Here is a 27687-nt window from a genome sequence, read left to right as displayed (position 1 = left end):
CTTTGACTATGTGAGACAAGCTTAGGGATACCGGCGGACTTGATGGGGGTCTGCTCAGTGTGTGTGCTGGACCACACCTTGGAATTGGACTAGAACTAGTTGTTGGCCTACGCCTATATTATGATTTCTGTCTTCATGCTTTAGTCTTTTATGTCTCTGAACTCAGTAAGCCTCGGTAAGTGGGACATAGGCCCTATACTCACAAAATGACTTTGCTGGACAATTTTCATCATTTCTTTCGTACAACCAAAGTGATCAGGCCTAGTGCATTATTTTTTTTTTTTTCTCCCTGTGATTTTTGGTCAATTTGTCTTGTGCCGGGTATACGTAGCTTCTGTCAAAGAAATCTGTAGCGATTTCAAAATTAGTCTTCTTTTCTCTCTGCTGCAGAGATGTAACGTTGTAGAAACTATTCACAAACACAGACTTCTGCTAGTATCACAAGTGTTTTGCATACCTGCTTGGTGTCGTATAGTCCTCCTCCACTAAATTGTTCGATGTCAAGGAATTGCCCTCTAAGTACTGAACTGAATAATGAGTCTAACGCTTGTTTTAGGACATGTTTATTGGATTTAGAATCTTTATCCTCCAAAAGCTTATCGAGCTTGGCATCTTTCATTATAGACAAAATGGGGTTCCATTTTGAAGTGTGAATCCAAATTTCGTGGGCCAAATTACGTGGTATGTGCATTACACATAAGTACCTACGTTAGACTACTAGTCTGTGGGCTTCGCTTAGGCCTAGCGCATTTAACCTAGCCTCCGCTGTCTCTCTCATGCACGTATTTGGGAGGGGGGAGACCAAACTGTATATATCGATTGAGACTGCTGTTATCGATAGGAATTGTTTGCTCGTTACAGTTACCGTAGTCCCTCACCCTTATGTTGGTGTAATTGTTGTTATACCCCCGCCAAACGAAGTTTGAAGGGGGTATATAATAGGAATCAGCGGGCGGTCGGGCGGGCGGTCGGGCGGGCGGTCGGGCGGTCGGTCCGTTGCAAATCTTGCGTCGCGAACTACTTCCTCAGTTTTCAACCGATTCCCATAAAACTTGGCACAGATGTGTGCCTTGGGTTGTAGATGTGCAAGACGTATTTTTTGACAGTACCCAAAAGTACGTTGCCATGGTAACGGCATATTATGGGCAAACATGGGTACAAATCTTGCGTCGCGAACTCCTCCCACAGTTTTTGATCAATTTTTATGAAATTAGGTACAGATGTTCATCTGAATATGTTAATGTGCAAGACACATATTTCCGCAGTGGCAAAAAGTGCGTTGCCATGGTAACGGCATGTTATTGGTAAAATATTCATAGGGCAAAATGCTTCATGGCAAAACTGCTTCATCAGTGTTCTTCCAATTCTCATGGAATTCATATTGAATGTTTGTCTTAGGATATAGGTCAGCATGACACATTTCTTGACAGTGACAAAAAGTATGTTGCCATGGTAACAGCTCACATATTATGAGCCAAAATGATGGAAAATTTTGTGTTGCAAACTACTTCCTCAGTTTTTGCCCAATTTCCATGAAACTTGGTACAGATGTGTGCCTTTGGTTGTAGATGTGCAAGACGCATTTTTTGACAGTACTAGAAAGTACGTTGCCATGGTAACGGCATATTAATGGCAGAAGATCAAGGAAAGATCTTGCGGATTTAACTACTTCCTCAGTTTTTTTACCAAAGCTTATGAAATGTGGCACACACCTTGATCTTGGTGGGAAGATGTGGAAGACATATTTTTCGGACGTGTCGGAAGCTGCGTTGCCATAGTAACGGCATATAAATGGCAGAAGATCAAGGAAAGATCTTGCGGATTGAACTACTTCCTCTGTATTCGACTGAAGCTCATGAAATGTGGCACACACATTGGTCTTGGTGGGAAGATGTGCAAGACATATTTTTTGGACGTGTCGGAAGCTGCATTGCCATGGTAACGGCATATTAATGGCGGAAGATCAAGGAAAGATCTTGTGGATTGAACTACTTCCTCAGTTTTTGACAAAAGCTTATGAAATGTGGCACACACAATAGTCTTGGTGGGAAGATGTGCAAGACATATTTTTCGGACGTGTCGGAAGCTGCGTTGCCATGGTAACGGCATTTAAATGGCAGAAGATCAAGGAAAGATCATTCCTTGGGTAAGACTGTCGTCACGGGGCGGGGGGTATTAATCACCTTCAGTGATATTTCTAGTTATTTCAACTGTAAGAGGGCAACATACATGGAAAAATATAGTCATTTGACCAGTTGGTGAAATATAACAAGGTGGGAAAATATAAAATTTATGATCCTCACAAACAGAATCATGTGACGAGCTGTCAACCAATCACATCCTAGTAACTGTCTAGGCCGTCTAATGATTTGAAAGAGGTCAAAGGTCATCTAAAGTATGCCAGAACTAGAAGAGCAACACTCCTGAGAGTGCAGACCTCTGCCAAGCGCCTCATTTCCACCACTGATCTTGTTCTTCCATAGAGATCTGTGATTTCCACCCATGTGCATGCATGCTGAAAATTGCCTGATTTCTCAATTTCGGCCTAGAAGCCTTTTGTTATGCCATCCACTTCCAGCTGCGAGGCGCCTTGCCCTAGCAGAAACTTGAGCATGCACTAAGTGCATGTATGCAAGCCTTAAAAAAGTGTGCAGCTTGAATTCCTAAGTTCATTGACCGTATCTGCCAAAATATTGAAAATACTTCATAAAATCCAAAAAAGTTCCTGGATCGCTACCAAAACTTGTCTGTTCCTTGTGTCATTCTCAAGCTTTCCTGTAAGTTTCATCCAAATTCATTCACAACTTTTGAAGTTATTTTGCACACAGACAAGCAAACAACAAACAAACAAATGCCAGTGAAAACATAACCTCCTTCCTTGGCAGGGGTACATGATTTGTAATTATTTTTGTGACACACTATTCTCTTGGTACTGTAGTCTTAATACTAAAATAGGCTTTCAAATAAATATAACTTATAATGCAAAAATAAACATGCAGTGAGCTATTTTACATCATTTAGAAAGTTGTCAAAATGAGAGCAATCATATTGCTGTACCTTTCAGGGAACCATAGGCCAGAATCTTCAGTTTCTGAAGGGTTTACATACGTCAGTGACAAGTCAAGGGAATGTGTACTTATTTTTTTAATGACTTTTTTTTTTTATGGAATTCTTTTTATGTTTTCCTTGTATTGTTCTACGCATGTGACATCATGAAGTGTAGTAATCTTCTCATCCAGCAGTGACTTCAAAACTTTGAACATTCATAAATTTTGAATGGATTGTCCGATTTTCCTCTTAGACTTCCACTGATGTGTTCTATTGATATTGCTGCATTCACTCAATTCTATATTAGTATCATAAAGGTAAACTGTGTGTGGGGTGGGGGGGGGGGCGAGGGGGTTCAAATTTGAATTCAGGAAAAAAATTCAAATCTGAACTGTATCATCCTCTTGAATATTTTCCTTATATTCTATACGTGTGACGTCATAAAATGCAGTAGTCTTCTCATCCAGCAGTGACTCTGCAGAAACTTTGAACATTTATAAATTCTGAACCTCATCGTCCGATTTTCCCCATAGACTTGCACTGATGTGTTCTACTGATATTACTGCATTCATGCAGTCCATATGTATAGTAAAGGGATGGTATCAGGCCCGGCGAAAAGGTGTAATTTACTCTGCGAAAAGGGGCTTTAGCTTTAGAATTCGTAATGGTCATCGAAGCACCGTGTGGAGCATAGGACAAAAAAATCTTGAAAGTTCACCTCTTCGTATCTCCCTTATTTTACCATCAAATCCCTTGAAACTTTACACATATTTCTAATATGGATATATATCATTCTTCGTATGATTTTGGGGTGAAAATACTGATGTATGTTTCGAGATATGTGTATTTTTCTGTTTGAGTCGACGGTGGGAAAGGGTTACGATTATTTCCTGACACAAGTCTGCGCCTGTATGAATACATTGTAACTTATATGCATTTGATTAACATATTACTAGTCTATATACACCGGACTCACTACCTGCGAAGTTTCGTGTTTGTGCAATTAGTAGTTAGGTGAAAATCAGAGCAAAAAGACAACTGAATTTTAGAGAAAATACTGGACATGCACAACTTGATCATCCTCCTGCGCATGCGTTCTCTACTGATCAGCGCACGCTTAGCCAATCAGCGGTGTCAGGTTTCTGTTTTTGGTCCACAGGGTGGTGCCCATTGACAGTGGGCGAGAGACGAACCCTGCAATGTGCTTCAACTGCTTCATGCAGCACGAAAACCGATACATCGGACTGCGCACTGCTTACGCTATGGATTTTACGTGCGTCACAAATGACAGTGATCTCAATTTTTCTCCGACATACAATATTGTAACCGTGCGCCACATGATACAGAAAAGATTCTTGGAACACAGTATGGATATACCATGGATATACTTACTTCATATACCGCAGTTTCATTTTTGGGCATTAAAGGAATATGTGAGAAAATAACACTTGTTTAGAAACCAAATGTTCTGTTTTGGAAGCTAAGTTTCAACATTATTTTCACAGGTCTATCCTCAATACAACCCAAAATAACTAACAATGTGTGTTAGAGAATATTTTTCCCTCAATTTACTGTATAGATTTTATCATTTGATGGCTTCTGAGGTGAGATATTGTGATTGTCCTGCAACACCTCCCCAGTGGTTTTGCATGGATACACAAGCTGTTATAATTCATGCAAATGAGGCTTTGAGGTCATATGCTTTTGATGAGTTGATTGCACCGTTTCCCCGTGCCTGGTGTAGTACTGGTGGAGATGAGGATTGGGCTTTTAACTTTTTTGCGAGATACCAAGAAACCACTTGAAAATAGTGCAATTTGTTTTGGAATGGCTGAGATATCCAATAACAAAGTAAAACAAAGTGAGCATGATAAAAGGTGGGTATTACAATTGCTCTGTTTTTTATATCTCAGCCATTTAAAAACCAGTTTCCATCAAGTAAACATTGAATTCCTCTTGGAATTACATGCTCTTTCACATTTCATAAGAGGTTTCCCATTATCTCACCAAAAAAATGTTAGAAACCTGAAGTTAGGTCTTAACCAGAACTATACGATCCCTGTAAGGTGAAGGGTGGGGGGAGGGCGGTTCCAAATTTAGATTTGTAAAATTCAAACTTAAATTGTACATTATCATCTTCTTCTTGAATACCTCGAGATGAAATTTTACGAAACTTGCAGGTAGCATTCCTAGGGATGATAGGATCTCAATTTATACAAATGGACATCATGTGCCCCCAGGGGGCCCCCTGGGGCAGGGCTAACCCCCCCCCCCCCCCAAAAGAAAAATTAGGGAATCTTTACAATCTTCTCTAGAAGCAGAAGTAATAGAGCTAAGCTGATAATGAGTGAAAACTGTTCCACGTTTGTTCCTGGCAGATCCAGGGGTGCCCCTCTTTGAGCATGGGTGGGTGGGGGTCCAATTGGGACCCAAGTTGTACACTTTCATCCTCTCCATCAGAACATATGGTCCAATTTTCACCAAACTTGGCAGGTATTATGGCTTGGATGATAGAATATATTTGAACAAGTATGCACCATTCCCAACCTCAGTGAGGGAAGGGGCTGGGGCTCAGTGCCCAAGGGGGGGGGGGGGGGGGTGGTGAGGGGAGACAGACAAAACCCCCAAATGAAAGAATTTTACATAAATTTTATCTCCTTCTCTCAAACCATAAGAGATAAACTAAGACGGTGCCATGTGTGATTTCAGTGACTCTAAAGTATAATTTCAATTTTTATGCCTCCGCCAACGAAGTGGCCGGAGGCATTATGTTCTCGGGTCGTCCGTCCGTCCCGTTTTGTTTTTGTCGATATCTCAAGAACCGTGTGGTGGTTTTGCATCAAACTTGGTATGAGGGTATATCCTTGGGGGATGATACTTTGTGTGGATTTTAGGGTCACAGGGTCAAAGGTCAAAGGTCACAGGTTATTTTGTGAAAAAAAATTGAAATTTCATGTTTTTCTCCATATCTCGCAAATGGTTCAAGGTATCTTCATGGAACTTAGTATATATGCTTGTACCGATGGGCAGTGATTATCTAGGGAAGTTGGGGGTCATGGGTCAAAGGTCAGGGGTCAAAGGTCAAGGTCAACTCTTCAAAATATAACTACTTTCCTTATATTTATGCAATGCCTGAAAGATTTTTTTAAAACTTGATGTATGCATGTATAACCCAATATATATTCTGTGGGAAGTTTCTTGCCAAAAGGTCAAAGGTCAAAGGTTAAGTGAAAGTGCTAAATTGCACTTTTTCCTCCATATGTCAAAAATAACTCAAGGTATTGTCATGAAACTTACATATCTATGCATGTTCTACCTAACAGTGATTCTCTTTGGAACTGTCGGGTCAAAGGTCAAAGGCCAGGTTTCGATAATACTATTTTACCATTTGATACTGAAATTATACTTTTTCTCAATACCTTGAAAATTACTCAATGCATAAACTTGTAAAAGGGTCAGAAGTCAAGTGAAAATCATCAGTTCCCCCAAATACCTGCACTCTGACGTTTTAATCATTCATCCAATTGAACCTAGTTCTAGGAAAGTGAACATTCAGCACATTTGTGGCAAACATGTCATTTTAATATTTTGCCAATTGTGTGAAACTGTCATCGCACATTGTCAAGACATTGTACTATAGACCTATTAGGAGAACCATGTATTATGGCGGAGGCATACACCAGTCGCCGTAGCGACATTTCTAGTTTTGTTTTTGTTTTGTGGCACATTGGGTGATTGGGGGGGGGGGGGAACAACTTGAGGGCAGTCTGCACAGTTTCATGTCCTTGAAAACACATGGTCAGATTTTTACCACCACCAAGGAAGGAGGAGGTTAAAGATAATAAAAAGTTGTGGTACCTCAAAACTTTCCTTGTCTTAGTTTGTGTTTCAGGTTAAAGTACCTTTCATATAACTAACACTGTGAGACTTACTCGCCCCAAAGTGCTCTCATGTCTTAGTAATCATGCAATTAACTGCGACCAGCAGCCCCATACGCATAGCGACCAGCAGTCCCATACACATAGCGTAATCGGGCTTCGCATTGTAGCATTCAGGATCATGACAGATTTAGTATCGCGGGATAAATGTTAACTTAAAATCCCAAAAATTCTTCAATTTGAAGACTTACAATTAAGGTGAAGTATTGAAAACAGGCTTCGGGCAACGTTTGGTTCTGCCTATAGTCCCCTTCTGTTCGAATTGATGACTGAATGTGACTCGGCCGAGAGGACCTTGGGAGAGCTACATACACCATGTACACTGAATACTACAGCCAGTGCATGCGAACACATCACATGCGCACAAATTTCAAATCCCATATCAACGGATAAGATGTTTGTGTACGCATGCGTGGCCGTAGTTGTCAGTGTATGCATTGGTCCATGGTGTATGTAGCTCTCCCAAGGTCCTCTCGACCGAGTCACATTCAGTCATCAATTCGAAAAGAAAGGGACTATTGGCAGAACCAAACGTTGTTCGAATCCTGTTTTCAATACTTCAACTTAATTGGTAAGTCTTCAAATCGAAGAAATTTTGGGATTTTAAATTGACATTTACCCGCGATACTAATTCTGTCATGATCCTGAATGTTACAATGCGAAGCCCCATTACGCTATGCGTATGGGGCTGCTGGTCGCAGTTAGCTATGCGTACACTTGTACAATGGGCTGCACGCTGCTGGTCGCAGTCAGTGGTTTCGTACAATATTTATCGACGCTGTATGGCGACGGCTCTGGTACGAAACCATTATTGCATGATTACTAAGACATGAGAGCACTTTGGGGCGAGTAATTCTCACAGACAACATACTTTAACGTGAAACACAAACCAAGACAAGGAAATTCAGGGAAACTTTTCACGTACCAAAACTTTTTATTATCTTTAAGTGATCATTGGCGTTGGTTTGTCTGTTTGCACAATAACTCGAAAAGTTGGGAATGGATTTGAAAGGTGTGTACTAGTACCCACTATGGAAAATGTGATTAGAAACACTTTTCCCAATGCCTTACTTGAGTTGTTCTGTTTATTCTGCCATGAGTCGATTTGGAGTGTAATCTAGACCTATTGAGAGAACTGTGTAATAGGGTGAAGGCATTCACCAGTCACCATAGCGACATTTCTAGTTAAGTTACTGTAAAACAAGGAATGTTCGCAAGATATTTCATGTGCATTTCAATTTCGCGAATTTCGCGAGAGCCAATATTCGCGAAATTAAAATGCACATGAAATATCTTATCTGCACTACATACATTTAATGTTAGAGGCAACTCACAAAAATTTCATGGTGCGAACTCAAACTTGGTATACACATGCATCACTGCAAAATTATTCAGTAGGGAAAGATTGTCGCCATGGGGTCAAAAGATCAAGTGAAAATCTTTAAATTCCAGAATGCTTGCTCTCTTGAACAATTTAGCCATTCATCCAAATGAAACCTAGTTCAAGGAAAGTAAACATTTTTAACACATCTGTGACAAACATGTCATTTCAATATTTTGCTTATCGTGTGAAACTGTTGTCTCACATTGCCGAGATGTACAGTAGAATGGGAGAACGAGGCAATATGGTGGAGGCATCCCCAACATTTTTAGTTTGTTTTGTTGTAAGTGAGTAATTAGTGCTGTTGTGAACAGTATCTGATGTTGCAAATCATCGCATTTCATTTCCTAATGCCATTCACAAATGATTCATAGTATTAAACAGGGCTGCACACTAACCCATTTTTTCTGCTGGTCCGACCTGTCTCTGTCGGACCAGTAAATACCCCGTTTTACCAATTTTGTACTGGTCCGAACAAAAAATTTACTGGTCAACCACAACCTAAAAAAGCATTAAATGACTTGCAAATTTATTTTCATGTTTTTTTCGACTACTATTACCCCCCCCCCCCCAAAAAAGTACATTTTACAGCTTAATATTTTGTAAACTTGCATTGTTTATGGATCATTACATTGAGAAGGAACAAAAAGGAATCATTTATGAATTGATTTGTTAATACGAAAAAGAAGGGGAAAAAAAAAGAAGGGATTGAAATGCAGTTTTGAACTTTCCTCCAAAAATTTCTTTGCGTAAAATGCATTCTTGAAAGTACACTGCAGGGTCGAATTTGTGATGCTTTGTACTCCTATCTCTTCTTCTTGTATAGAACCATTTTAAAAGAATTGAATGTTTGTTTGTAAATTAAAGTGTAAAATGATTATGAACAAAATCAGCTTGTATCGAATGTGTTTGTGACTTTTTGTAAAACATCGGCGCACGTAGAGTAACACACTCTTGGTGCTCAGCTGGATTGCAATGATTTCATGAATTATTTTAGCTGTAGTATTTTCTGATGCACGTGCCAGAAGGGGTTCTTTATTTTTCTCCCGATAATCTCTTCGCATTTGTGCATGCGCTCTTCGAATTCGCGATCCTTTTTGCACCTATTTCCACCTCAAATATCAGCGGGATTGTGACGATTTCATGAACTACTACGGATGTAATCTTTTGTGATGAACACACCAGAATGGTTGAAAATGCGCCCTTTATTTTTCTCCGGATAACCTCTTCACATTTCGTAAATGCGTCCTCTCGGATTAGAAGATATGACATGGCCAAATTCATGATTCTTTTTGCACCTCTTGTTTCCTCAAACTTCAATGGGATTGCGATGGTTTCATGAATTATTTCGACTGTAATCTTTTGTGATGCACGCACCAGAAGGGTTGAAAATGCGTTCTTTATTTTTCTCCCGAATATCTCTTCACATTTGTGCATGCGTTTTTGAAAGATACACAGCATGCAGGGCCGAATTCGAGATCCTTTTTGTACCTATTGTTTCCTCAAATTTCAACAGGATTGCGATGATTTCATGGATAATTATTCGGCTGTAATCTTTATGACGCACGTGCCAAGAGGGGCTGAAAATGTGTCCTTTATTTTTTCCCGATAAATTCTTCGAATTTCGTAAATGCATTCTTAAAAGATATACCACATGGCTGAATTCATGATTCTTTTTGCGCCTATTGTTTCCTCAAACTTCAATGGGATTGCGATGATTTCATAAATTATTAATCGGCTGTAACCTTTATGATGCAGGTGCTGAAAGGCATTGAAAATTTGTCTTTTATTTTTCTCCCGATAATCTTTTTGCATTTCGTACATATGCGTTCTTAAAAGGTGTATGACACGGTCCGCCGAATTCATGATCCTTTTTTTAGCCTATTTCTACCTCAAAATCAGCGGGATTGCGTTGATTTCATGAATTATTTCGGCTGTAGTCTTTTTTGATGCACGCACCAGAAGGGTTGAAAATGCATTCTTTATTTTTCTCCCGAAAATATCTTTGCAATTGTTCATGCATTTTTTGAAAAATACACAGCATGCAGGGCCGAATTCAAGATCCTTTTTGCGCCCATCGTTTCCTCAAATATCAACAGGATTGCGATGATTTAATATTCGGCTGTAATCTGTATGATGCACGCGCCAGAAGGGGTTGAAATTGTGTCCTTTATTTTTCTCCCAATAATCTCTTCGCATTTTGTAAATGCGTTCTTGAAAGGTATACGACTCGGCCGATTATCACGATCTTTTTTTGCGCCTATTTCTACCTCAAATATCAGCGGGATTGCGATGATTTCGTGAATTATTTCGGCTGTAATCTGTTATACAAGCACCAGAAGGGCTGAAAATGCATTCTTAAGGCCTAGTTTTTTCCCGATAATCTCTTCGCATTTGTGCATGCGTTTTTGATAACCAACACGGCATGCAGTACCGAATTCAAGATCCTTTTTGCGCCTATTGTTTCCCCAAATTTCAACGGGACTGCGATGATTTTATGAATTATTTTTTTTCTCCTGATAATCTCGTCACATTTTGTGCACGCGTTCTTGAAAGGTACACGGCAGGGCCGATTTCGTGATCCTTTTTGCACCTATCTTCATGATGAGACCATTCTGAAGGAATGAAATGAAAATAAACGCAATCAGATCTTTACTGCTGAATATTTTTTGTTTTCTAAAAATTGGCACAAGTAAACTAGTTCTAACATGTCAACTGCCACGCTGCTGCGAAAGCCGGGATCGGATCTTGGGTTTAAAAAATCATGAGTGAAATGACCACAGAAATGCGTGCGCCTCTATCAATACATACTCCTTGTCTGGCATAACCGCCGATCGCAAGCAAACGAACGAACAAACGCATTGAGGAATACCGGTATGCATTTCAGCAGTTACCGTACTTTGTACATACACATACTTTGCATGTATTGCATGGCATGGCAGTGCGTGAGCAGCGCCATGCGCCAATGCGCACGCTAGTGCGAATAGCATCTCGTAGTGTCGACTGCTAATACTAGTACTCAAAACTAATGTTTACTGTACAAATTGCACCAGTAGACATAAACGAAAAGTTGCGTAAAACTCGTCGAACAACGCGGTATATTGCATTCCATTTCTCCCTGATCGGGGCTGCTCTTTTTCTTTCTACTAACCCTGCCAATGCTTTTTTTTTACTGGTCATGTCGGACCGGTAACTTGTGGATTTCCTGAAAAGTTACCAGTTTGACAGTGACTTTTACCGGTCTGGGACCATCAAACCGGCGCCAGTGTGCCGCCCTGCATTAAAAAAATCACCTTGTAAATACTGGTTGCATTCAAATCACTATACATCCAAGGCTGTGACTTTTTGATTAGGCTTAGTGTGGCCCACCAACAGCATACTGTAGAATTCATTTTCATTTATTCTTTTGTTCGTGAGTTGAGACAAAGTGTTTGTGCCACTCTTGTTCTCAGTTATGGTGAGAGTTTGTGAAAAGGGAAAAATGAAAATACATTGGCCAGATGAGTGCATAATATTTGGGCAATTGTTTGGCCAACCTGGAAGACAATCATGCCTGTGGTGTGTCCCACGTTCACCATGGGTTGCCAGTGTTGAAGGCAATGAATGCGGTTATCACCATCATCACTCTGTCTGTCTAGCAATAGCTTCCCTCTCTGCTGAAAGCTACATAAGACATGCAAGGAAGGAGTGTGTGGACACAAGGGCAATGTTGATTTCACACACAGGACACACACACACACACACACACACACACCCACATACCATTACACAGGCACACTCAATTGCACTGTGGCTTGCAAAGTGAGTCTCGTTAGATGCCATGAACCTCTGCACTTGCTGCACACGCTATCACTGCTTTGACATGTCGGTTTCTTGAAAATACTGAGGCTCTGCTGAATGTAAGGGTCTTGTTTGTAGTAAACTACTGACTGAACAGACAGCAAATAATCCTTGAAAAGCGTTAGCATGTGTCTACTAACATCCACAACTGAAACATCATTCATGCGTATGAATCCTTCTTTTCAGGTCACCACATATGGTGTTCAATGGGCTATTTAGGAAGATTACTTGGATTTTTAGTGCTAAATGCATATCAAGGATATAACATCACACATCCTCAAAGACAAGTGACAAAATTGTGTGGTTGATTTTTGTTTTATCAGATCTTATAATGTGAGTGGAGTGCTAACGGGGGATAGCATAGCAAGTTGACACATTGCTTTTGGCGAGATAGATTGGATTACAGGAAACCTTATCATAATGACTAGTGTTTTTTTGTCTTTTTTTTTTGTAGTATAAGTATGTCACTGATTACAGTGTGTGCAATGAGCCACATTCATAATAAGTTGTTTTTTTTCTAGCGAGAAACGGTGTTTCAAACCTCAGCACCTTTCAAAACAGTGTTTCTAGCAAGAAAAAAAAAAAGATCATATGAATGCTGGTCATAAATTTAAACAATGTTTTAAAATGTTGAAAGCGCTGAATAGAAAAGTGTGCGCACACGCAAATCGCTTCTTGCGTACTCTGTGTACAGCGAACAGAGCTTTGCGGGTGAATCCCTGCCGCCTACGGACCCTGGATGTTTACATCGATCACCGTGGTATCCCTGTGTGTTGTTTGGGAGCGCGAGGCAGCTAGTATAGAGCTCGCTAGCTACCGGGTATACACTGTAGCCAGCTTCCAGCCACATACCCTACTTTATTTTGAGGCAGGGTAGAAGGCGTTCTGTTCCAATGTCTGCTTCTTTTCTCTTTCTTTTTATCGGCTTTTTCCTTGCCTCCCAAGTACGAAATGACTTTTAGAGTGTTGTGTGTTTTTTTACAACATTATTGCATCTTTTTCTGCAAGTTAAGAGCTGAATTTCTGTTCATGTGTCGATGTGCACTGCAGGTGAAAAGCGTCTGAACTTTCTTTCCTGTGTATCGTGGAAACTCGATATAGATCTAGGCCTGTTAAAGGAGATCTCATATAACACTAACAGAATACTTATAACAAACTATTTTTCCATTCCCAATAAATTCGTTTCCTTTGTTCTGTGTTGTTTTGTGTCATTTATTGACTGTTGATCCCAAGGATCTCGTCGTACCGAGTTTCCACTGTATTTTACTTTTGTGTAGCGTTCAGTGCTGCAAACTTCGACTAGGGCCTACTTATTGTTAATTATTATACCCCCACCCACACATATATTGGAGAAACAAACTTGTTTCGATCAAATGTTGGTATTGCATTGCATTGGGGCTTCTTCACATTGTAAGGGTGCTGAGATGAATTTAAAGCCAAAACATAGTTCTGGTGCGTCTGCAAAATTTGTCAAATTTCGCTCCCGAATGTGAACGTATGCCTAGGAAATGTGCGGAATAACGCTGTAATAACAAGATATTCGATGTGTAACGACGAAAATGCGAAATATTAACCGAAAAGGTTCAGTCTCAGAACTTACCCGAACGGGGTCAGGCTAAACTCGGACTCTGGGATAACTCGGCCTCTCTTTGACGGTGGGCTGAGTTGTCTTGGTTGTCCCTCTGGATTGTACAGTGTTGTACTATGGGAGCGGCCTGTATAGCGCTTCACGTTCTGTCTACTCGCAGTAATGGTCCGAGTTGTTACAACGCGTGCATCAAAAAACCTTTTGGCGCGCATTCAAAATTAGTGTGCTCCCATCAAGCACCTCTAAAAACAATCAAAGACGCTTGATAAACAACAACAGACAGCGCGTCTCAGCAACTGAGGTGATGTGCGTATACGCTTGAGGACCGCGCGCTGTCCATTTGTTTTATACAGGATTAGCCTGCACTTTCCTGTCTGTTCAGTTAGGCCTCGTTTGGTACAGTATCATACAGTAGAATGTTAAGTACATGGCGATCATGAACTGCGTGTAAATTGTCTGAAATAGGGTCAAGTTTTCCCTGAGACCGAGTTAGTCTGGATCCTTCTGGAATAAAAGTCTGTTTTCCGACTTTTATTATTTTTCTCAAAATACTCCAAAAGGACTCATCATCGCGGCAAATCGCGTCAGCCAGGTAAGTTTCTTTGTAGACTCTTTCGATATATTGCAAGCAAATATGAAATGGTGCCAGACGGGTTTTCAAACCCTTACCAAAAATATGTTTTCACTTTAAAGTGCATTGCATCACTAAACAGTCATATTTGGGCATCTGTAGGGTTGACTTAATGAGTTTTTAGGGGCAGAAGTGAAAAAAAGGTGGCTTCAGAACTTTTTGGTTGTCCATTTTGGGCAAGCATTTTATCCTGTTGTTCCAAAATACTTGCCCGACTTGATTTCAGTAGTGAATATCAGGCTTTTAATCTCTTGATACAGTACACACACATGTAGCCTGTAACAAATTTAATCCAGGTGAAGTGCTGGAATGTCAGACCGGGTATCTTTATCCACAGACAGACTCGCCAGATTAGGAGTGCAGTGAGACCATCCATTGATATTTTCCAACCAGATGATGAAACTGATACTTTTCTTTATGATGAGACAAACTCATCCATAGATCTGTCATGTCTTCCTGACTAAGGAAGCATCTGTTCCATACAGATAAAAGCAAAGTGTAGTTCTCAAAAGTGCTCAAAATTAATTTTCCACCATTTGGAAGTACTGTGCAGTATATCAGAAGGGTCTACTTAAAACCTTGTCTGGCTGACATGATTTGCCAGGATAATGAGTTGTTTAAATGAGTATTGTGGTACGGTACCAAAAGTATGAAATGTACCTGAAAAGCCCTCCCCATTCACGAGTGGGTAATACGTGATGATTGATCGTGCCCTACAGTAGCAATCATATTTCCCAGCAGGCGGCACACCATTCTCGCCAACATGGAAAATCGTTGGATACTGCTGTGGCCTGATTTGTTGATTATACCCCCGCCACACATAGTGTGAAGGGGATATAGCAGGGCTCGACACTAACTTTTTTGTTTGGTGGCCCGATGGGGCCACCAAAATCCTCAATTTCAAATTTTTGGTGGCCCGAGAGAAAAATTTGGTGGCCCCGAAAAAAAAACAATAAAAAACATTAAAGTCCTGTTTTTTTAATGAGTCAGATATCTAAGTTTTATCCAGTCATAGTAAGAATTGGAAGTTGGACATATCTACTCATAAACAAGCCTCAACAAACTCGCAACACTCACTCTCAGGCACTCATTCAGTCCTTTTCATGCATCCTTTAAACAATATAACTGCTAATTTCCGGCGCAAAAAGTAACGAATTAATTGACGTACGTACTTTTCAAAAAAATTTGGTGGCCCGAGGCGGGCCACCAAATTTGCCTTTTTTTGAAATTTGGTGGCCCGACTTTCATTTTTGGTGGCCCCGGGCCACCGGGCCACCGTTAGTGTCGAGCCCTGGATATAGGAATCACCGTGATGTTGGTTGGGCGGTCGGGTGGGCGGTCGGGCGGGCGAAAAATCTTACGTCATGAACTCCTACAGTTTTGAAGCAATTTAAAGGACAAGTTCACCTTCAATAATATAAGGATTGAGAGAATGCAGCAAAATTAATAGAACACATCAGTGAAAGTTTGAGGAAAATTGGACAATCGATGCAAAAGTTATGAATTGTTAAAACTTTTGTGTTGGAACCGCTGGATGAGGAGACTACTAAGGCTTATGATGTCATATGAGTACTACAGTATAAAGAAAATATAAAGAAAATTTAACATATTTTCACTTTTTTCGCATGATAAAAGAGCACTTGACTTGCCTCTTTCTAAAGGCAATGGGAATAATATTACCGATAACATATGTCAGTAACGAGTGAAGGGAATGTGTACTTTTTTCAAAAGATTAAATTTTGTGACATTCTCTTTATATTTTCCTTATGTTGTTGTACGCATGTGACATACACTGCAGTAGTCTTCTCATCCAGCGGTGACTTCACAAAAACTTCAAAAATTCATAACTTTTGAACGGATCGTCTGATTTTCCTCAAACTTTCAGTGATGTGTTCTACTAATATTGCTACATTCTCTCAATCCTTATGTTAATGAAGGTGAACTTGTCCTTTAAATGAAATGTAGGGTAAATGATGATATTAAGGTATAGATGTGCAAGACATGTTTTTCGTGTTTGTCGGACAATGCGTTGCCATGGTAACCATAATTTTACCAAAACCTTGTGGATTGAATAACTTCCATAGCATTTAAGCAATCACTTTCAAAATTGGTATCTATGATGATCTATAGGTGTAGTTATGCAAAACACTCTTTGTGTTGTATTTGACAAAGCGTTGCCATGGTAACCACATGTTTTCTTCGAAATCTTGTGGAGTGAACAACTTCCACAGTTTTGAAGCAATTGAAATCAAATTTGGTAGGCATTATGGCCTTGAGGCATAGATGTGCAACGCATAATTTTTGTGTTTGTCGGACAAAACGTTGCCATGGTAACCATAATTTTACCAAAACGTTGTGGATTGAATAACTTCCACATCATTCAAGCAATTAAGGTCAAATTTAGTATGTATGATGATCGGGAGGTGTAGTTATGCAAGACACCAATGTGTTAATATTAGAAAAATGTGTTGCCATGGTAACCACTCATTTTTGTATCAAATTGAACCATTTAATCTATGAAGATGAAATTTGGGGTGTATGATGCTCTTTAAGTGTAGTTTTGCAAAATGTCCTTTGTATGTGTATCAGACAATGCGTTGCCATGGTAACCGCATTTTGGCCCGAATTCACGAAGATGGTACAAATGAAACCATGGTTTAAACCATGGACAAAAACCATGGAGCGCCAAGTGTTGCATGGAATATTTCGTTACGAAATTGGTCATTTCGTTGATAAAATGACCGTTTCGATAACGAAATTATCATTTCATGGATGACATGTTCATTTAGTTACAAAATGTTGTCGTTTTGTTACAAAATAATCATTTCATTGACGAAATGACTGATTTCGTAACGAAATATTCTATGCGACACTTGGCGCTCCATGGTTTTTGTCCATGGTTTAAGCCATGGTTTCATTTGTACCACCTTCGTGAATTCGGGCCAATGTTTTTAAAAATCCTGTGGAGTGAACTTCTTCCACAGTTTTTAAGCAATTGAAACCAAATTTGGTGGGCATTATGGCCCCGAGGTATAGATGTGGAACACATGATTTTTGTGTTTGTCACACAAACCGTTGCCATGGTAACCACAATTTTACCAAAACCTTGCAGATCGAATAACTTTTCCATCATTCAAGCAATTAAAGTCAAATTTAGTATGTATCATGATCTAGAAGTGTAGTTTTGCAAGACACCAATGTGTTAGTTTAAGGAAAATGTGTTGCCATGGTAACCACTCATTTTTGTATCAAAATAAACCATACAAGCTATGAAGGTCAAATTTGGTGTGTATGATGGTCTTTAAGTGTAGTGATGCTGGGGGGAAGCATGTTTCCATTTGCTGTAAGTTTTTTTTACTCAGTGTCAACTCTCTAATTGTACAGTAAACTAAAATTATTCTGTTTCCAATTCGACAAGTGCACAAACTTGGTATTAACGTCATTGCCCTCATGACATCACATACTATTAAAGCAACACTAGGGGCGGGCGTATTAATCACCTTCAGTGATAATTCTAGTTTATTCAGTATTGGTAATCACAAAATATATACAAATGTAGGAATCAGGATCAATTAAGCTTTAAGAGTGTAGTTCTTCTGGCAAATCGTTTTGGCTAATATTTCACATTTTTGTTGCTACTCAGCTGTAAACATGTCATTACAGCATTGTTTCACCATATCCGGGCAATTACCCCCGAGGGCAATTGCGCCCCCCCCCCCCCCCCCCCCCCCCCGGCTAAATACTGGTTAATGGCAAGGTTAGAGTAAAGATTAGAGTTAAGATAAGGTTCAGGATTAGGATTAGGATTAGGGCCATGGGGAGGATCTGGGGTACTTGCCCAGGGGGTAATTGCCCTAGACCTTTGTTTCACACATTTCTTATGCATATCTACATTTTAAAGCAAAAATTAACCATTTCTGCAGGTGTATGAGAACTACATTGTATGCTTTCCCTTTAAGTTTGGTATAAAAGTGTATTAAAGGGAACCCAAACCCAAAGAGCAATATGGATTGAGTGAAAACAGCAACATTAGTAGAATATATCAGTGAAAGTTTGAGGAAAATCGGACAATTGATGCAAAAGTTATAAATTTTTAAAGTTTTGGTGTTGGAACCGCTAGAGGTTATGATGTATGTGTGGACAACAATGAAATAAAAATATAAAGAAATTCCACAAAAATCCACTTTCCTAGCGTAGTAAAAGAGCACTTGACTAACCGCTTTCAGAAAGCAGGGGGAATAATTGCTATCCTTCAGGTATGTCAGTATCTAAGTTGATGGAATGTGTAATTTTCATTTTTTTTTTTTTTTAATAGTACAATTGAGAGAAATCCTTTTAAAAATACCAAACAAATTTGGAAAAAAAAAATCCTGGATCCTGACGATGGATCTACTTTGGCGAAGGTATTGGGCATGCATTTCATATTGCCCCTCTGTTTTTGCGTAACCCGACAATGAGCATGACAACAAGTGCGCGTGTGTCAGCCCTTCCTTGGCCTCACTCTGCCTCGGTCTATCTCTTTCCATCCTCTCTCTCCCTCTCACATGCACATCTCACACACAATACTTGAGTGGCAGGCCAACGCAGGTGGCTGTCTGTGGCTGTGCAAGTTCATGCAAACTATTAGTACTGTGTGTGTGGATCCAGAATCAGATCATGTGAGCGAATGTGTGGTGTGTATGTAGAGCTGCGTTGTTGTGATCTACGTGAATAACTTTGTGCGCTTATAAACTGCTGCTCCTTTCAAATTCTAGCTTCTTTTCTGGCCAGATGATCAAAAGAAGAAAAGGCGCGTACCGGATGGGCGTTCCGAACTTGGTCCGAACTGAGCTCGCCTGAGCAAGTTCACGCATGGTATCACCCTTGTTGGCAAGTTTACGCTTGTCAGTAATTGTCTCTTCAAAGCTCACGCTTGTTGGGGCTGACAAGGGTGATATACATGTACACTGGCGAGATCCCTGGTAAGGTGGGTGATAGTTTGAACTCGCCCTTTAAAGATCTTCTTATTTTTCGTTTCGCAGCATTTTTAATCCTTGTGTATTAAATGACAGTATGCATGAAGAAGTTATTTGGCATTGTAATTTCCCACTTTGCATTTTACAGTGATCACCACTCTGTGAGCTTCTCTTTCTTTCTGCACGGAGAAAAGACAGTTTGCAGCAATGTGGAAGTGAGCTTGCACCAGCCAGTATGCAGACTGGGAGCTGATCACTTGGCCATTGCCCAGGGCTCTGCCACAGCTTTCCCGGGTAAGTTAAATGAACAAACAACAAACGCTGCTGGGACCCCAATGTCAAGGTCCACATTAGAAGGAGAGAGTAAATTAATTTTCTTTTTGTGAAAGAGGAGGGGTGATGATAACATGAAAAACAAAAGAGGCCTTGGCACTTGGAAGTTTCATTTTGATACCTTAGCCAGAAGGGTGCAGGAAGTATGTTGTCAGGTTGTCTGCCTGTCCCAGATCTCATAACGATAATTACCCCCATCAAATGAAGTTTTTAAGGGGTTGTGAGTTAGAGTGTGGTCCAAGGGGCATGTGGTCAGGCGGTAGGGCGGTTGATCTGTTATAGATGTAAGTAGTTCAAATCAAAATTGTTTTACTTGTTGAACATGAAGCAAAGTTGTGCAGAACAATTTTTTTAAGGTATAACATTTAAGGTATCCAAATGATCCATATGCCTGTAAACTCTTGGGCACACATGCTCAAAGAATTGTAAAATTTCACAATTTACTCCCTTATCTCTACAATGCCTGGGGTATTTTCATGAAACATAATGTACTTTTATGTATTATCAAGTAAAGATTCTCTAGAGATAATTTAGGCCATGTGATCAAAGGTCAGAGGTCAAATGATGCCGGAATTTCATGTTTTTCTCCACATCTTGGAAATGGCATGGTATCTTCATGAAATTTATTACATGTTCATGCATGCCTGGTTAATGATTCTTTTAGAAAGTTTTAGGTTATGAGGCCAAAGGTCAGAGGTCAGAGGCAGCTCAGATTAGAATGCTAAAGCTCAGCTAATTACTGTTGAAAATACAATATTGGTCATACAGCTCAGGGTTCTCGCCAGGAATTTTTTCACGCTTGTCGGCATTTATTCGCGTTGTTCTGTGGGTGGGTACGGGAGGGGGGTTCCCCCTCCCTCGCGAAGCGCGGAAGCCTTCGCTAATGCTCAAATCAACACAAATAAATCGCCACTAAAATGCCACTAAATGCGACATTTTCACGGAGATGAAACGAAAGATGAGACGTTGTGAAGGGCATATTCTCACAGAAACAATGCAGAAACTCCATACCTTTTGTTGGCGGCAGTTCCTAAATAATAAATGAAAGAGAAGTAGGTGCCGATGGTGAAGGTTCCGATTTCTTTTAGGCCTTTCCTGTTTCATTGTTGTTTCATTCATCGTTGCAATAATTAGCCGTCTCTGCATCGCAACAACGCGCGCCGTATACCCGTGGTGTTTTTGCTTTCTCGCCGTCTGCTCGACCACGTGGTAGGCCTGTTGCATGCAGATGCGCGAGAACCGATCGAGAACTTTCGGGACATCGTTGCACTTTCCTTTCTGTGTATACTGCGGTAGTTTGGCCGTGACATCAAAGAGATATCATACAAAAATGTAATGATGGTCATTATTCCGAAGGTTTGTTTAATCATAAAATGAAACGATTCATTACTGAGTACTTCGAAGGTTTGTAATCGAAAACAACAACACCAAAGGTCGGTACTACAGATGAATGTTCAAAATAAACAAAACTGATTTCGTTCGGAGATTAACAAACATTTTTTTCTTAATCATTTTCCGATCAACGAAACTTCAGAAAGGAATCTATCATCTATCATCGTTATTGTTTCGGAATAACAAACCTTCAGAGTAAGAAAAGTAACCGTTTTGGGGCCGTTGTATTCCGAAATTATCTGGCAGAACGTTCGAAATAACAAAACTGATTTCGTTTGGATATAAACGAATATTATTTTCTCCTTTATCATTTTTCGATTAACGATCATTCATAATTAAGAATGTAGAGTATTATTTTACCATTATTCTTTCGGAGTAACGAACCCTGAGAGAACGAAAACTGTAACCGTTTTGGGGCCGTCGTTTTATTCCGTAATTACCGGTATACTGGCAGAACGTTCGAAATAACAAAACTGATTTCGTTTGGAAATAAACGAACATTTCTTCTTTATCGTTTTCCGATTACCGATCGTTCAGAATTAAGAATCTTAAGTATTTTATCATCATTATTCTTTTGGAGTAACGAACCTTCAGAGTGAAAGAAAACTGTAACCGTTTGGGGCCGTCGTTTTATTCCGAAATTTCACTGGCAGAACGTTCGAAGTAACAAAACTGATTTCGTTATGAAATGAACGGACATTTTTTCTTAATCATTTTTGGATTAACGAACCTTCAGAATAAAGAATCTAGCGTCATTTTATCAGTAATCTGTCGGAGTAACGAACCCTCAGAGTAAGAAAACTGCAACTGTTTTTGGGCAGTCGTTTTATTCCGAAATTTCACTGGCAAAACGCTCGAAATGACGCACTGATTTCGTTTTGAAATTTACGGACATTTTTCTTTAATTTTCGGTTAACGAACCTTCAGAATAAAGACTCTACAATGTACTATTTTATCATTACTATTTCTGTCGGATTAACAGACCCTTAGAGTACGAAAACACGCCGTTTTGTGCCGTCGTTTTATTCCGAAATTTCACTGGCAGAACATTCGAATTAACAAAACTGATTTCGTTGTGAAATGAACGGACATTTTTTCGTAATCATTTTTGGATTAACGAACCTTCAGAATAAAGAATCTACAATGTATTATTTTATCATTACTATTTCTGTCAGAGTTACAGACCCTTAGAGCACGAAAACACGCTGTTTTGTGCCGTCGTTTTATTCCGAAATTTCACTGGCAGAACGTTCGAAATGACAACTGATTTCGTTTTGAAATTTACGGACATTTTTTTTTTCTTTATTATCTTTCGGTTAACGAACCTTCAGAATATAGAATCTAGTACTATTTCATTACTTTTTTTTTTCTGTCGGAGTAACAAACCCTCAGAGTAAGAAAACTGTTACTGTTTCATTCCGAAATTTCACTGGCAGAACGTTCGAAATAACAAAACTGATTTTGTTTGGAAATTAACGGACATTGTTTCTTTAGTAATGTCCAATTAACGAACCTTCAGAATAATAAGGAATGTAGTATTATTCTATTATTATTTCGGAACAAACCCTCAGAGTAAACCCGTTTGGGGCATCGCTTTAATTAGAAATTTCATTGGCAGCGAACCGAACACAGGCTAACCAAACTGCTTTTGTGAATGTGAAAACCATTGTTAACTTTAAATCAAGAAGTGATCTGGAAGGAGAACAATTCACGTGTTCACGAAAATCAAAACTGCGTCACAATATATGATATGTATACATGCCTAGGTAGGCCGTCATTGCTAAAGAGAAGAACATTTCGCTCTCTCCTGTAAAAGAAAAAAAAAAGAAAATGCTCGGCAGTTAAGCGCATGAAATGTCAAAATAATCTTTTTTTATATTACTTGAACAACCAAACATTCTTTATTTTAAATTGAAAAAATTATTATAAATAGATGAAGAATGTATGGTTTTTCACGTCAAAACGTGGGCCTCTGCGTGCGGTATCCATTATTAATTTTACGCGGGAAAAGCGTAGCTCCTTGAAGCAAGAGCATGATAAAAGAAAAATGAATAAACACAGACACACCATGATGCTGGTGTAGAGAAAAACAAAGACAGCTTGCCCTAGATGCTTCCTTCTTTCAGTTTATTTTCTCCCCAGTCATTCCTTTCGTTCTACTCTTATGAACCCCTGCCATGCACGGACGATGAACAAAACAAAATGTTACCGACGCTGCAATAAAAAAACAAAGAAAGAAACACGTGCTCGAAGCAAATTACAAAAAATGTATATACACTTTTCAAGTTGAACAAATTGATGTTCGTAATAAAGAATAAAAAAAAAAAACACGACCACAGGCAGTGGGGAAACTTGATATCATGGCTTGTGGAAATTTCCACATTTCCACGAAAGCCAGGTGTCAGATAAAGGAATGCCGCGCGTACTGCCACCTTGCTTCAGTGGTTGTAAACAGCGTGTAAATAGCATGTAAACCAACTGGGAACATTGATGAATGATTATCCATTTATTTTCTGCCCATGAAGGCCCCCTAACACACCTGCTAACAAACCAAACCAAACCAAGCACGTGGAGCATTACTTACTTGAACTTGAGTTGAAAGACCATCATGACAGAATTACTATAAATGTCGGCCCGGAGAAGGAAAATGGAATATTCACGAAGGACGTTTACAAATCCATTGAAAGTGAAAAGGCTCAAATGGAACGCATGGCTTTTTAAATAAAAAGAAAAAAAATAACCCGCTGAAACTACCAAAAATAAAAATAACAACTTGCATTTGCTTACTCCATCGCACGTTCTTTTTTCTTTCTTTTTTAAACGAAAGATGGAGTTAATTTTCTCTCTGCGGCAATGCTTTGAACGCATCTAATATTTTGCGTCATTGCCGATGGCCAGCTTCCTAAAGAATTGATACGAATCCTTTCAAATATACGAAACAAAGTCTAAAAATCTTGGATCCTGGCGGTGAATTCCGGTGGTATTATAAATCCTGATCACTATCAAAATTTAATCATCTGTTCCATGCGCCATTTTACCAACCAACTGTTCCTGAAAATGTCATCCTTATCTGTTCCCAAATGGTCACTTATTTTGCGAATAGAGAGACAGATAGGCAAATAAACGAACAAACAAACCAAAGCAGCAAAAAAAAAAAATACAACCTTTGGCGGAGGGGGGACATGTATTTCATATCGTTTGTTTTTGCATAACCCGACAACAAGCGTGACAACAAGCGAGCACGTGTCAGCCTTCCTCAGCCTCCCTCGGCCTCCGACCCTTTCTTTCCGTCCTCTCTCTCGCTCGGCCTCTCACAATACCGTCGTACACACAGGCGGCTGTCTGTGGCCGGCTGGGTGCATGCAACCAGGGAGGTGGACCTCCCTGGTGCATATTGTGTGTGTGGATCCCGAATCAGAGCGCATTCAGTGAGCAAGTGTGTGATGTGCTGCTAGTACATGTACGTCGTTATGTTGAGCCGCGTTGTTGTGATCGCGGTGACTGCGTGGATAACTTTTTGCGCTTGTAAACTGCTGCTCCTTTCGACATCTAGCTTCTTTTCTAGCCAGATAATAAAGAGTAAAAAAGGCGAGAAATTGGTCCGAACTTAGCTCGTCAAGCAAGTTCACGCGTGGTGTTACCCTTGTCGGCAAGTTTTACCCTTGTCGGCAATTGTTTCTTCAAATCGCACGCTTGTCGGCGCCGACAAGGGTGATATACGCTGGCGAGATCCCTGCAGCTCAATGAAATGAATCAATATATGAATCAATGTAATATGCTTAGTTAGCCCGTTGAAGACTAGTCCTGAGTATACTCAGGCAGGTGTCTATGGGAAATGTGTGTTAAAGCAAAATCAGCCCGTCCTCAACAGGTTAAACTTGGTATACAATTCACACACATTACTGCACAATGACTCTGTAGGGAAAGATTTAGGTCATGGGGTTAGAGGTCAAGAGAAAATACAAAAATTTCCCTTATTTTTGTCCATATTTTAAAAGTGGTTCCAAATATTGTCATAGAAGATGGTGTGCATGTATTACCTGATAGTGATTATCTGCCAAATGTGTGAAACCATTGTCTCACAGCAGCAAAATGTTCTGTAGACCTGGTATACATTTGTACGATTGAAATGAATTTGAAGATATCTCCAGTGAGCAAGGGAGGATTCTAAGTCATTCCTGGAGGTCGGTGGTAGAGCTACATGTACATTGTACTGGTGAACATGATCAAAATGTAAATAAGGCCATGCAATTGTAGCTGAATAAAGTGATTGCTTTGGAAGAGAAGACATCCCAGTAGATTGTGCTCTGTAGTCAAATTTACTGAGTTTTAGGTACAAATGTGTAACTTAATGACTTTACCCCCTCCCCCATTAGAACGACATAATTGCTAAAGTATTACAGGTCTATGTGTGTGGTGAGTAGAGTATTCTTCTGTTTTAATTAATTTGTTTTTCAAAAGGAATTTTCATGAAAATTTGTATGCAGGAATAAGAAAAAATTTAAGGCAATTACATCACCTCATCCAGTTTGCTCACGTGATTGTAAGTGATGTCATCATTTCTTAGAAACCTTTTGAAATTCAGAACTCAGTGCTCTACTGATTCAATTTTATTCTGTTCAGTGCAGTCAACTAAAAGATTGAGTTTCAGTGAATAGACTGATTCTGTAATGTATTCAGATTTTATACACGTTTGTTCACAAAAGTTGCCCTTAATAATCACAGAGCGTGCCAGAGGCTTGCCCTATGTAGCAACAACTCAGCCAATTCCTGCCTATGGAACTTATTGGGAGGGGGCAGGTGAATGTTCAAAATGCTTCGTTACTAAGCTGTAAGAAGAGAAACATCCATTAATTGTAATACATTGTAGAAACTGTCTATATTATAGTTTGCAAATAAACATGCGTTGTTGGTGCATGTTTGTGTCTATAGACACATGTGTGTGCTTGCTTGTGTGTGTGTGTGTGTGTGTGTGTGTGTGTGTAGTTTCATTCACTTTTCATTGCTTGTCCATAGACTTGGTGGTACCTAGTCTGGATAGCCTTGAATACAGCCTTTGTAGATGAAGTTAGAAGATTTTGGTGGTAATCCAAAGAGAATTATAAACTTGATTACAACATGGTCATTTGTGTATGTTTTTCCACTATATGTTTCTTCCAAACTTACACATGTATGTTGTTTCTATGACAGTGATACTTACCCCATACGGACTTAGTGGTGTTCTGACGGGCCAGGCATACAAGTCAAGTCACCAGGTGGCCTCTCGCTTCCTCGATGAATGGTCTGTTTTCTACCCAGTAAAGCCCCACCAAATGGCCCGGGGAGACTATGATCGTCACAGCAATCATCACCATCATCACCACCACAGGGGTTACAGGGATGAAGAGGATGAAAATACTGTACCGGCAGTGGTTGAGGTCCTTGTTGGTAAGTTTTTTAACTTAGCTGTGTGATACTTCCACAGCCTAACTGAAGGTTTCTGACTGTCCACCTGTTTGTACACTAAGCTTAGAAATCAGGATGAAAGAAAGCTCTTCGGTGGGTTCACAATTATGGTAGGCACTTAGTCATTTATTGAGATAAAGAGTGGTTTTAAGCCCTAGTCACATAGACATGCCGGATCACCCCGGATCTGATCCGGGGTGATCCGGGGAGAGTTCTGTGTTGACGCCTTGGGCATCCTTGGACATCCGGGAGGCCAGCACAGCAACTTTTGAAGGTCAAAAACATCCGGCGTCATCCGGGGACTGCCATGTTGACAGAGTAATCCAGGATGGTCCGTGTGGCTGCCGTTTAGCTGCCGTGTTGATCCGTATAGATGCCGTGTTGGTCCGTGTAGACGCCGCGCTCTTCCGGCCTTATCCGTGTAGTTGCTGTGTTGATACCATGTGTACAGTTATATCAACGCTTGTCGACGCTCCATTGAGGTCGAAACTATCCTGGAACTCCCCGGATCATCGTATAGATCCTTGAGGATCTGTGGTTATATGTGCCTGGGGCCTTCGACTTACACTCCAGTTCATTTCAGTGCAGGTATAGGCTGACATTTTCTACATAGTAAGGTACATGATGCATGACAGCAACCTGGACTGTTTTTGGCTCAAGTCTTAAGCTTTTGTGATCATTTTAGTTTGGCATCTGTTGAGAATTGCAAGTCTTTCCTAATTTTTTTTTTTTTTTTTCATTGTCAGCTTCTTCTAGAAAACCCCATGACAGTTTTTCACCAAAATTGGCAGGTAACATCTCTAGGGAAATGGGATTTTAATTTGTTCAAACAGGCATCATGCCCATCCTCTCCCCCCCCCCTTTTTTTTTTCACGAATAGGCACTGGCATTCAGTGCATTGTGGAGACCAAAACTTTTGCATGCATTTTACTTTTGCTTATCTTGCCTCGCGAAAATTCACAAAAGTTTCATGCATGCAATAATTTCTAGTTTTATTATTGTTAATCTCTGATTCTCTGCTTCCATTTCCTGTCACTTACTATATCTGTCTTGTGATTACAATGAATGGGCTTAGCTCCATGAATGGAATCAAATCTTTCTTATCTTGAATATCTTTTAGTATTGTGACATCTTTC

The 27687-nt window shown here is 39.9% G+C and overlaps 1 protein-coding gene across 1 annotated transcript in view; it reads left to right on the top strand.

The window, feature by feature from the left end:
• Nucleotides 1-27687, top strand: part of LOC140227988 (mediator of RNA polymerase II transcription subunit 13-like) — a 148518-nt gene that overhangs the window by 48010 nt on the left and 72821 nt on the right. The window contains exons 5-6 of the mRNA XM_072308387.1: nucleotides 19530-19675; nucleotides 26297-26533. Coding sequence (XP_072164488.1) covers nucleotides 19530-19675; nucleotides 26297-26533 — 383 coding nt within the window. The remainder of the gene's footprint in view (nucleotides 1-19529; nucleotides 19676-26296; nucleotides 26534-27687) is intronic.

This window comes from Diadema setosum, chromosome 4, assembly GCF_964275005.1.
Source record: "Diadema setosum chromosome 4, eeDiaSeto1, whole genome shotgun sequence".
NCBI lineage: Eukaryota > Metazoa > Echinodermata > Echinoidea > Diadematoida > Diadematidae > Diadema > Diadema setosum.
Note: the sequence above shows the minus strand (reverse complement) of the source record. Positions and strands in the feature narration are given on the sequence as shown.